At 39.3% G+C, this 12,590-nt stretch overlaps 1 protein-coding gene across 1 annotated transcript in view; it reads left to right on the top strand.

Moving 5' to 3' along the window:
* Positions 1-12,254, top strand: part of LOC148119054 (voltage-gated delayed rectifier potassium channel KCNH8-like) — a 193,955-nt gene extending 181,701 nt beyond the window's left edge. Inside the window, exon 3 of the mRNA XM_087897875.1 lies at positions 12,103-12,254. Within this exon, the coding sequence (XP_087754001.1) occupies positions 12,103-12,254 (152 nt within the window). The remainder of the gene's footprint in view (positions 1-12,102) is intronic.
* Positions 12,255-12,590: the final 336 nt, after the last annotated feature.

Raw genomic sequence — 12,590 nt, 5'->3', positions numbered from 1 at the left:
TAAGGAGTATAGGTATCAACTCTTCTTAGAAGTTCTGATAGACTTCTGAATTGAACCTATCCGGTCCAGGGCTTTTTTTTTGGTAGGGAGCTTTCTGATGACAGCTTCTATTTTCTCATGACTTACAGATCTATTTAAACTGTTCACCTGGTCTTGACTTAATTTTGGTATATGATATTTATCTTAAAAAGTGTCCATTTCTTTCACATTTTCCAATTTTGTGGCATACAGGCTTTTGTAGTAAGATGTAATGATTCTCTGAATTTCTTCTGTGTCTGTGGTTATGTCCCCCTTTTCATATCTGATCTTGTTAATTTGTGTGTTCTCTCTCTGACGTTTAATTAGTTTGAATAGGGGTTTGTCAATCTTGTTGATTTTCTCCAGCTTTTTGTTTCATTCATTCTTTGGGTATTTTTCTGTGTTTCAATTTTGTTGACTTCAGTCCTCAGTTTGATTATCTTCAGTCTTCTATTCCTCCTGGGTGAGTCTGCTTCTTTTTTTCTTGAGCTTCCAGGTGTGCTGTTAAGTCTCTAATGTGTGCTTTCTCCATTTCCTATATGTGGGCACTTAGTTGTAACATGAGAGGAGCCTGCTTGTTTGGCGGTTTCTTTTCCCGCCCTGCTACGCTGCTGTTTAGTCCCAGAGAAAAATCACACTTAGATCTCTTCTGTAATATGAGAAGGCCGGGACTGCTTGTTCAGATTTCTGTCCTGCTCAGGCCCCCAGCTGCTTAGCAACAAAGAAAATGACACAGAGGACTGTGTAAGTTATAATGCTGATTGGCCCATTAGTTCATGTTTCGTACCGGCTAACTCTCACATCTTGATTAGCCCATTTTTCTGATCTATTTTAGTCATGTGGCTCAGTACCTTTTTCAGTGGGGCAGCTCACATCCTGCGGCTTTGGTGATCTGGGCATGAGTGGGAGGAATCAACTTACTCCTCCCAGAATTCTCCTGCTCTCCTTGCATTACTTCCACTTCCTGTCTGGTTTTCCCACCTACACCTCCTGCCTGGCCAATCTGCATTTATTTAAAACATGATTGACAGAATACAGAGAATTCTCCCACACCACTTAGTGCTATGAATGTTCCTCTTAGCAGTGCTTTCATAGTGTCCCCTAGGTTTGAGTATGTTGTGTCTTTATTTTCGTTGAATTCAAAGAAGACTTTAATTTCTCTTTTTATTTCTTCCTTGACCCAGGGATGGTTCAGTAGTTGACTGTTCAGTTTCCATGAGTTTGTAAGCTTTCTGGGCTTAGGATTGTTGTTGAATTCTAACTTTATTCCATGGTGATCCAATAGTACACAGGTGATTACTACAATTTTTTTATATCTATGGATGTTTGCTTTGTTACCAATTATGTGATCAATTTTTGAGAAGGTTCCATGAGATGCTGAGAAGAAGGTATATTCTTTTCTGTTTGGGTCGAATGTTCTATACATGTCTGTTAGGTCCAATTAGTTCATTACATCTGTTAGTTCTCTTATTTCTCTGTTAAGTTTCTATCTGGTTCACCTGTCCATTGGTGAGAGAGGACTGTTGAAATCACCCACTATTAGAATGTGGGGTTTGATATATGCTCTGAATTCTAGTAATGTTTCTTTTACATATGTGAGTGCTTTTATATTAGGGGCATAGATATCCAGGATTGAAACTTCCTCCTGATGAATTGTTCCTGATATGAGTATAAAGTGTCCATCTCCATCTCTTCTGATTGATTTTAGTTTGAAATCAATTTTGTTAGATATTAGTATAGCCCCACCCGCTAGTTTCTTTGGTCCATTTGATTGGAAAACCTTTTCCCAACCCTTTACTCTGTAGTAGTGTCTCTCTTTGTGTTTGAGGTGTGTTTCCAGTAGGCAGCAGAATGTTGAATCCTGATATCGTATCCATTCTCTTAACCTGTGCCTTTTTTATAGGTGAGATGAGTCCACTGATATTAAGCAATATTAATGACCAGTGTTTGTTAACTCCGGTTATTTTTCCTGGTGGTAGTGTTTCTGTGTTTCCCTCCTTTGAGTTGTGCTGGTGGAGTATTGTCAGATGTTTGTGTTATTATGGGTGTTGTTGGCTTCCTTGGTTTGTGATTTTCCTTCTAGTATTTTCTGTAGGGCTGGGTTTGTGGCTACATATTGTTTAAATCTGTTTTTGTCCTGGAATATCTTGTTTTCTCCATCAATGGTAAATGCAAGCTTTGCTGGGTATAGTAGTCTGGGCTTGCATCCATGCTCTCTAGTTTCTCAGCACATCTATCCCAGACCTTCTGGCTTTCATGGTTTCCATTGAGAAGTCAGGTGTAATTCTGATAGGTTTCCCTTTATATGTTACTTGACCTTTTTCCCTTGCAGCTCTTAATATTCGTTCTTTATTCTGTATGTTTTGTGTTTTGATTATTATATGGCAAGGGGATGCTTTTCTTTGATCCAGTCCATTTGGTGTTCTGTATGCTTCTTGTCCCTTCATAGGAATATCCCTCTTTAGGTTGGGAAAGTTTTCTTCTATAATTTTGTTGAATATATTTTCTGGGCCTTTGAGCTGTAACTCTTCTTCTTCTACCCCTATTATTCTTAGGTTTGGACTTTTCATGGTGTCCCAGATTTCCTGGATGTGTTGTGTTAAGAATTTGTTGGATTTGTTTTGTTCTTTAATCACTGAGTTTATTTTCTCTGTAGTATCTTCCATGTCTGAAATTTTTTCTTCTATCTCTTATATTCTGTTGGTAAGACTTGTCTTTGTAGTTCCCATTCATTTACCCATATTTTCCATATCCAGCCTTCCCTTGGTTTGTGTTTTCTTCATTACCTCCATTTCATTTTTCAAGTCTTGAACTGTTTCCCTTATCTGTTTGATTGCTTTTGCTTGTTTTTCTTAGGTATCTTTGAGAGATTTATCCATTTCCTCTACCTTTTTGTTTTTCATCTCTATTTCTTTATGGCAGTTTCTCACCTCCTGTTTAAGGTCCTCTATTATTTTAATAATGTTCTCTTTAAAGTCGATTTCTTCTATTTCTTCTGGAGTAGGGTGTTCAATTCTTCTTGTTTCGTGATCCCTGGTTTCTAGTGATGTCATGTTGCCTTTCAGGTTGTTGGAGGAATTCTTGCATTGGTGCCTGCCCATTTCTTCCTTCAGATGCAGCCAAGAGAGTCTTGGTGTCTTGGTCCAACTTTTGCTGTGACTGACTCTGGGTGGATCTCCTTAGTGAAGGCACTGGAACTGTTCGTCAGTAGGCTCGTCTGAAAGGTTGTCAGGTCTCAAAAATTTTCTCAGGACAGAGACAGAATTCTTGGAGGTCAAAGGACCCCACAGGCAAAAGGGCAAACTCAGTTGGGAGGGGAGAGTTGTACAGAGCCAAGTAGCCCCTGCAGCAGGGGCTGGAGCTGCCGTCCACTCTCCTCAGGCCCAGCGGGTTTGCACTAACCCCTCTGAATGGGTAGCCTCCATAAATTTTCTTTAGGTCCCCATAAGATTATCAGTGTCCCCAACCAGCTGGAAGCAGGCTGAAATACTATACCCACATTCCCAAAAAATAGACTATGAATATTTTCCTTTGTTTACAAAAAAGAGGGGGAAGTGGTGCGAGAGAATTGTCTGTATTCTGTTAATCATGTTTTAAATAGACGCTTATTGGCTATGCAGGACGTATAGGCAGGTCAACTAGATAGGAAGTACAGGCGGAGTGATGGAACAGGAGAATGCTGTGAAGCAGGAAGCCCATTTTACCCCGCAGTCCATGCCAGATCACTGAAGTAGCAAGATGTGAGCAGCCCCACTGAGAAAGGTACTGAACCATGTGGCTAACGTAGATTAGAATAATGGGTTGATATAAGTTATCAGAGTTAGCAAGAAGCCTAAGCTAATGGGCCAATCAGTTGTATAACTTATGGAGTTCTCTATGTGATTTTCTTTGCGACTTGCGGGCTGTGGGGTACCGGGCGGGACAGAAACCCCAACAAGCTGGCCCTCATGTTACATTAAGACGACCAAAAAAATAAAACTCTGTTAGCTATGAAGCTCAAACTAGATTATTCTTCCAGTTTATTAAGTAATCCTAAAGAGCCTCCCTATTTTCAGCCTCAACCTACAGTCTTCTCTCTGCCTCTCTCTCTGTCTCTCTTTGTCTCTCTCTGTCTCTCTCTCTCTGTCTCTCTCTCTCGTCTCTTCATTATCTCTTTTACCCTCCTCGGAATAAGTTGTCCAAACCAATGCTGGCAGGTGTCCACGTTCAGGCCACTGGCAGCCCTTAATACTCCCACTGCTTGATCCCACTCAGCCAATGGGACCTTCTTTACCGTCCCCTACTGGGTTAAATTAGCCACTATTAACACTTTGCAGGAAATTGCTGGGGTGATGGCTTGGTCAGTGTATATGTCTCCTATTAATTAAGCAAACACTTTCAAATAGAAAAGGATTGGAGTCCAATACCAACAATTCTTGTGTTTTTATTTAAAAGAAATTAATATATCTCCTAATCTTATCATCTTACCATGACATTTATATGATTCTCACCCACAACCTTATCCCTGAGGCATCCAGGCAACTCTGAGACATGCTGATGAAGCCTAGACAGCTTGCCTCCCAGCTCGTCTCTGTATTCCTGCCCGTAAAGTGATGCTTTTAATTCCAGAGCTTTCTGGATATCAGAGCAAACTTAGAAGCCTAGAAAGGGAGCCCCTAAGTCCACAGACAAAAGTCTTAGCAGTAGCCTGCAAGGTGGTATTATGGGAGAAATATAAAAGAACTGCAAACCAAAATACCTGATGCTAGTTAAGGCCTTTCTTGTGACCATTGCAACTCTCCATCCTCTATTGCCTTCCAAAGCCTGAGGCCAGTTTCACCACATAAGCCCCAGAGTCTGAGGCTTATCATTCTGCACACCTGGTAGTTCAGTTTCTCTCAATATGGAGCTCAAGTTACACAAATTCATTTTAGCCACTCTTCAGATCTTCCCCACTTATATTCTCTTTCCTTGTTGCCTTAAGACCATCTTCCTTCACTGCAGATGCAGCTTACATGTAACAAATCCTTATGTGAATTCCTCTTCCTTCATGGGTCAATATGAACTCTTTAAGCTTGCCTAAAGCCACCTGTGAGCCTGTCTCATTTCATAGTCTCTCTCTTTAAGTTTATTTTCCACTCTCTTTCCTCTATCTTGCATTCTTCATGGTTGAGCTTTGAATAGGAATATCATCTGTAGGCTCATGAGTTTGAATATTTTGTCTCTTTTGGGGGGTGTTCTTTGGGAAGACTGAGCAAGCTTTAGGAAGTGGAGTCTTGCTGAAGGAAGTGGTCACTAAGTGTGAGTCTTAAAGTTTTTGTAGCCTCACCTCACTTCCTCTCAGCTTCTTGACCACTGATGCCATATGCCCAGCTAACTCACATTGCTCATGACATGTCCCTTTTCATGATGGGCTGTGTACTATGTAGGGTAATGGCCTTGTGAATTGGAGTAATAGTCCAAAATAAGAGATTGCAGGGTTGGACAGCTGTGTTGTATAGGGTGAGACAGGAAATTCATCAGAGCAGAGGTGTCAGCCTGGTTAATTTACAGGGACAGGCTACAGAGGAGAAGGTCGTCTACATATCGCACAAGCTAAAGAGAATAAGTCAGATGCCAGAGCCTGGCCAATTAGATTTTGGGTTGTCCTATGGGTTAGGACAGTTCAAGTACTTGGGAAGAAAGGTTAATGTCCAGGTCAGTCAAAACAAAGGCAAAGGTATTTTATGACTGAGGGATCCAGAGGAACAGAAAGCAGAACTTGATGTCTGAGACAGGTCCCCCAAGGGATGGTAGAAGAAGGGTATAGGGATTGATGCTACGGGGTGGATACAAGCCACTGCACAGTTAATAACTCACAGATCCTGAGTCAAGTGGTAGGTTCCATTGGGTTTTTAAACTGCAAGTATTGGAGTTTCAAAGGGGGAAGATGTGAAGTGAAGAAGGTCTATTCTTAAGAGGTCAGAGATAAGAGGTTTGAGTGCCCTGAGACGTTGAAGAGAGAGTGGATACTGAGCCTGAGTGATATAATTGGTAGGGTTTTGTAATTTGATGACAAAAGATGCATAATGTTTGGCTATAGAGGGCCTTTGGATGTCCTATACCCAGGGGTTCTAGAAGGCTGATAAGGAAAACTTGTGTAAGATTGTGTGGTTTGGAGGATAAGAAGGGGAATGGCCAGCAAGCCTGTGGCCAAGTGAATTGGGGGAGTGAAGGAAATAGAGGCTCTAACTCATACTATTCCAAGCTTATTAATAACTCATACTATGCCAAACTCATTAGTCTGTAGGCTTCTATATCATGATATGTACCTGGATAGTACTTGGAGGCTGCTTGCTTTCATAACTGAAGATTTATTAGAAAATAATCATGCTTCCAGGTTCCCTATTTTCTATGGCTATTTGAGTAGCTGAATGAAAACGCAGCTAAACTTCATGAATGAATTTTTGACTATTTCGTACACCATATAATGTATTTGCTGATCTTGACTGGTGAATAACCCCCTCTCTGAAGTTGATTGATCATCCCAATGGAACCCTCTCTACTTTTTACAGTTTTTATTTTCTTTTGCTAAGTGCATGTTGGATTGTGTGTTTTTGTTTCCCCTGTGGGAGGAAATCTTGGGATCAAAAAGAAGATATTTTGCATAAATTTACTATTTGCAAAACTGTCTGTTTGGTGTCAGATAATGAACACTGGGTTTTGCCTCTAGTTCTAGTGAAGCATGTGCTGTTCTTCAGGAGGGGCTGGAAGCTTTGGAAGATGACTGACTGTCCAGCCTTAGCTGCCTGCCAAGTCATGACTAGGGCAATCTGGAGATGCATTCTCCAGTCTTCACCAGGAATTGAGTTTGTACAATGGAACAAATGTTTAGTGTGTTTGTTGTCAGCATATTCTTGGGAGGTTCAAAATGCCATGTAAAGCAGTAATCATATTTATACAGTGAGAATCATTGTGTGATTCTTACCGATCCAGTTTCAACCATTACTTCCATATTTTCAGTTCTTATTAGACATCTCTGCTTCTTACACAGTACTTTGGATTCTTAAACCAAGCATCCATTTGTATGTACCACAAATACTCAAACTCCACAAATAGAATATACACACGCACAGAGAGAGAAAAAGAGAGAGAGAGAGAGAGAGAGAATTACTACACCATCCGACAAACTCTTCCAAGTCATACATCTCCCCTTGCCATATTCTTTCTGCTGTAGAATTTAAAAAAACTACATAATTTGCCTAAATATCACAGTAATAATTTCTTGTATTCCTCTTCAAAGTTGAATGTCAGTTCTTTCAGAGCTTGCAACAAAGATCTATTAGCTTCATGTCCAGTTGCTGTCAATGTAATCTTCAAATGATTTTTGGGATCCTAAAGATTCCCAGCCTATTTTTTTCATACTGCATTTGCATAGACATTATGTATGTTTACTGGTCATTAGCATTGTTCTGATAAGACCGTAAACTCTTCTAACCAAAGCCTTATGCAGTTGAAGAATATTAACTTAATCCTCAAATTATTATTTAAGTCGGATTATTATTCATTATTAAATAATATTATTTATTATTAAATTATTATTTAACTCAGGGGAACTGCATACCTCATGAAATCTTAAATTGTTTTCTTAAAGTCAAATATCAAGGGAACAAGCCCATCTCAGTGACTTGTTCTGTTATGAAACCAAACCTGTAAAGCATTTCTGTTCTTTAATATTAATCAGTCACATCTGATCTCCTCTCCAGATCACCACTGAGGAATTTGTTCCATAGCTCCAGGGTGAACTGCAGCTTCCTTCCCCTTGTCACTTCAGTCTTAGGAGTTCAGGGTGTGCTGCTGCACATCATATGGGCAATGACCTTGGTAAGCACAGCATCATTGCTGAAGCTTCCCCCATGTAGAAGAAGTAAAACGTCAGGGGGAGGTGAGGTCTGGTCAAGACTTGGTGGTGATAGATGTCCCACAGCTGAGCTGCATTCCTCTTCTGCATAGGTAGCTACACTGCAAGAATGGTACCTGGTTCATAGGTCTGTGCCCTGTCTTGAAGTTGTACCAGGAGTTTTTTTAAAGCCTACTATCTCATCCAATATGCAAATTCAGGATTTAAAACTGTGTGCACATTAATAAAGATGAATCATAACTTAAAACTAAAACAGAATAAATTTTGCATAGAGGCCCTTCTCTTCTTTTGAGTTTGTAAGTGGAATTTGTTCATAGTACAGAGTCTTCCCTTTTCCTCCTACACTGCAGCATAAAAAAGTGAACTTGGGGAGCCTTGTGTACATATATGTACTTACTGGCTCTGTGACTCCAAGGCCTAGCCTACACCTCAACCTCCACAGCTACAGAATATGGTAAGAATTGGTTAGACTTACCTGTGAGACGCTTAGACAGGATTTGTGAAATGTATATATGGTGTGGTATCCAGAACATGATACAAGCTTAGGAAATGACAGTTACCACTAGTTCCTCCTGTATGTGTCTCAAGACACTGATGTATTGTAAATTCAAATGCTGTGTTATCTGTATTAATCTTTGGTTTTAAGCAATTATAGATATGCTAATCTATAGTTTGGAGAATGATCTGTTGAATGGGGATGCTAGAACTCTAGACTGAAAAAATCATACCTTGGGGGATTTTTTTTGTTCTCAGGTTCCCCAACTCCTCTTTCTCCTAGTCATTGGAATTGCTGAGGGGTGGTTATATCTCCTCCTCCTTGAAGGGGAAGAAAGTTTTTGTCGTTGTTGTTTTTATTCCTTACTTAAGAACAAAGGAAACTTGAAGTAAAACACAAACAAACAAAAACCCAAACATATTACTTGTTCTTCCTTCCTCCTTCTCTCCTTCCTTCCCTCCCTCCCTCCCTCCTCTCTTCCTTCCTTCCTTCCTTCCTTTTTTCCTTTCTTCCTTTTTTCCTTCCTTCCTTTTTTTCTTCCTTCCTTTTTTCCTTCCATCCATTTTCCCCAACCCAAATAAAAGTAGAGCTTTTCTCAAAGTTTTACAAGGAATTTTATTAAATTAAATTTATTTGAACTTGTGTAATTTCAAAGAGCACATTAAGAAATGATTTTTACATAGGCAGGGCCCAATTGTCTTGGTGATTCAGTCTTAAACTCTTTCATTTCTTTCCTTAACCTCTAAAGTGGTCAGAATTTGTCTATATATTCCTTTATTTTTATTCTAGAAAATCCCCAAACAAAACTCCTGAAAGGATATCTAAACTCCATAGCCTACCACCATTAATATTTGATTTTGTGCTCCAGTCCTTTTAAATTAAATTCAAACCTAGGCCTCATGCATGCTAATCAGTGCTCTAGCGTCTAACTCTCCACCAGGCATTTTCATTTTTCAGTGAAAAATTAATTTAAACAACCGCTAATGACAACTCCCTTCAGTTTTCAATAAACATTAAATTGAAGGTTATTTTTAGCCACTGTTCAATTCATAGTAGTCTCTAACTAGTTTGATTTATGCCTAGCCTTAGTTGTACCATTTCACAAGTGCTGAGGCCTTGGCATCCTGGGGCATTTGGAAGGTAAGGTTTCCAGTCATGGTAAATTAATAAGTTAAGAATGAACACTTATACACACATAAACTTCACTAGAGATAGGCAGTTCACAAAAAGGTGAAGATTTTACCTCTTGTTTCTCTAAAAAGTCATTACTTTCACCCCTGCTGCAGTTGTACCAGGGGTGGTAGGGACTGGAGGAGGTGCATGAGAGGCTTGCCTCCTAAGCAGCCGAGGCTTCTCCAGTGACCTTCTCCATCTTCTCAAGGCTGTATTTTCATTAGTTCTGCTCATCACCCTTATAGAAGTCACACTTGCACCTCCTTGCATTTACTGGAACACAGACCTTACATTTTGAGAAGTATAGAAAGCTACACTGGTGCTGCAGGAAAGCAGGAATTCTTGTGGGTTTGAGAGAGGCCTGGTTTTCTCAGAGCTCACTGTTGAAGCATGATAGGAAAACTGGAGTTTGGGAGAATGATCCAGAGGAAGAAGTGAGAGCTGGTAAAGCCACAACAAGGAAATAGCAGAGACAGATTTCTTGCAAAACCTGAAGGACTCCCATCACTACCTTTTGCTTTCTGAAAAAGACATGAAGCTCTCACCCTCCCCCCACCCCTGGTTGCCATCAGAAGGAGTCTCTCTGCCTTCTTTCCCACCGGGAATAACTTCTAAGTCTGGCCAATATCTCACTCTAGCATTCAGTCAATATGAAATGTTTCCAGAGAACAGAAAATGCTACTCTTGATGGAGATCATGCTACTCAGGTTATTTGACACTGATGCTGTTAGTACACAGGGTATTATATGTATAGTTACAGTTGAAAAGCACATAGCCATTATTAAATTCTACTTAAGATCATATTTAAAATATAAATAGAGAATTAAGTATTGTTCTTATTCTACTCTAAGAAGTTGTGACATATTAAATGGCTAAAATATTCTCCATCATGACATTATAGATCAAAGTGAACAAGACAACTCATGACTAAATAGACCTTATTTCCTATCTGTGTGGATTAAATGACTAAACCCTAGCTATATGTTTAGTACTTAATCCTTAGTTTTTGCTTTTGTGAAATATAACATATTCAGCTGAATGAGACAGAATATTTGACCTATTAAACTTCAAGAATGAAAAAAATTATTTTAGTTAACAGTTTAAAAATGGCTAACTCTCTAGCTTCTGGGCTTGTTGAAGGGTAAAACATCATGATGGTTAGGATATGTGAGACACGCTAGTCATACCATCTGGACCAGAAGCAAAAAGAATATGCACAACCTTCAAGGACCACCCCAGAGACCCACTTTCTTTAACAACATCCACCTCCTACGATTTTCAAAATGTCACAAAATAACACCACCATCAAGGGATCAAATATTAAACACAAGAACTTTTGATGTACATTCCAGATTCAAACCATGACGGTTATACAAAAAGCACACAGTGAGTTGTCTTCTAACAAGCCAAATTCTTTTACACTGTTGTTTCCCAAGGTAACTATTTATTCAGTTCCATTGTCCATTTTGTCTGTGAGTAAAGGAGAGAGGTCTACAATGTGGAATAGCCTGTAGTTACCAGAACTACAGGAGGTTGGGTATACTGTGCTAGAGCTATTGCAGAGAGTGTACAGAGCCATCTTAACTGCCCAGTCATCTCTCCAGCCCAAGAAAATATTATATTCTCTAGGATCTGATGCTATGACCTGATAACTCTTTGTTCCTACTGAAGCTAGAACATTGATAGGAAAGACTCCCAATTTTAAACAGTGGTATCCTAGTTTACTTAGCAGAAAATGAAATATAGGCAAAACTTAAATACCTATGTGAAAAATCAATAAAAATATTTAAGAATATTCACATTATGCAGAGTTCATTGAGTGCAATGGCCTTGAATGTGAATCTTTATGCTAGGGTTCTTCTTCTCCCAAAGTGGAATTGAATTCGATTATTGTCTGTATTACTCACTTTTCTGTTGCTGTGGTAGAATAGTCTGGATAACGCAATTTTGGGGAGCAATTTTGGCCTTCATGTGACTGGTCTGGAAGTCAGGAGATAAAGAGAATCCATCTATTCTGCACACTGGTAGGAAAGAGAGAAGGGAGGGGAAAAGGGAAGGGAGGAGCAAAGGAAGGAACAGCTAATGAAGTCAAAACTTGAAGAATCACCTTGGGTATTTCCCCCTCCTTTGACTCAGCATAATTACAGAAAAAAATCACATATTATAAATAAACCACTCACAGAGATGTATAATGTTGTATTATGTGTAATATGACTCTTCCTACCATTGAAGAGTTATAAACTGGCAATATTGGTGTCATTAACATAAACCACACAGCTATGGGTGGGGGTGTAAGCATCATGACGTCATCTATCAAAGTTGCTGTTTTCCTTTTTATTTGAGTGTTAGCCATTAGAGTAAATCATCATTGTTTTGAATTGGCCACACCTCTAATAAACTCCCACCAAGCAAAAGTCTTTATTCAAGATCCACCATGAGATGATGAGGTAGATGAGAACAGCAACTGAGATTACCAACTGGACTTTCATAGCTGAACCAGGAGGCTGACTCACACTTTTTTTTTTAACCTTTGCAGGGTCTCCATTTTGGTGCCTATTGGATATTGTTCCTATAAAGAACGAGAAAGGAGATGTGGTCCTTTTTCTGGCTTCTTTCAAAGATATAACAGATACTAAAGTGAAGATGACTTCAGAAGATAAAAAAGAAGGTACATTTGGTTTTCGTTAATCATAAACACCTAGCAAAACAGTTTGAAATTGTTCACTCAAACATTTGGAAAAGAAAAGAATGCCCCTTTTGATAATAGCAATTGATAACTGTTGGTTAATGCATATGGAGAGGCCAGCTCCCAGATCTGCTCCAGGGTAGTCAAAAGAAGACCTCAGAGTAGTGAAGGGTTACAAAAAATTCTTATGTGAGTGTTGCTAGACATTTCTGTCTGAGAGGAAAAATGAGAAATCTTACGCTTTCTGCTGGTAACCTAAAAAAAGAAAAAAAAAAAGGAACAAGCACACGTTTTCCTGGTGGTAACCTTCTCTTTTACTTCAACTGAAATAATTTCTC

Source organism: Myodes glareolus, chromosome 18, assembly GCF_982192425.1.
Source record: "Myodes glareolus chromosome 18, mMyoGla1.1, whole genome shotgun sequence".
Lineage (NCBI taxonomy): Eukaryota > Metazoa > Chordata > Mammalia > Rodentia > Cricetidae > Myodes > Myodes glareolus.
Note: the sequence above shows the minus strand (reverse complement) of the source record. Positions and strands in the feature narration are given on the sequence as shown.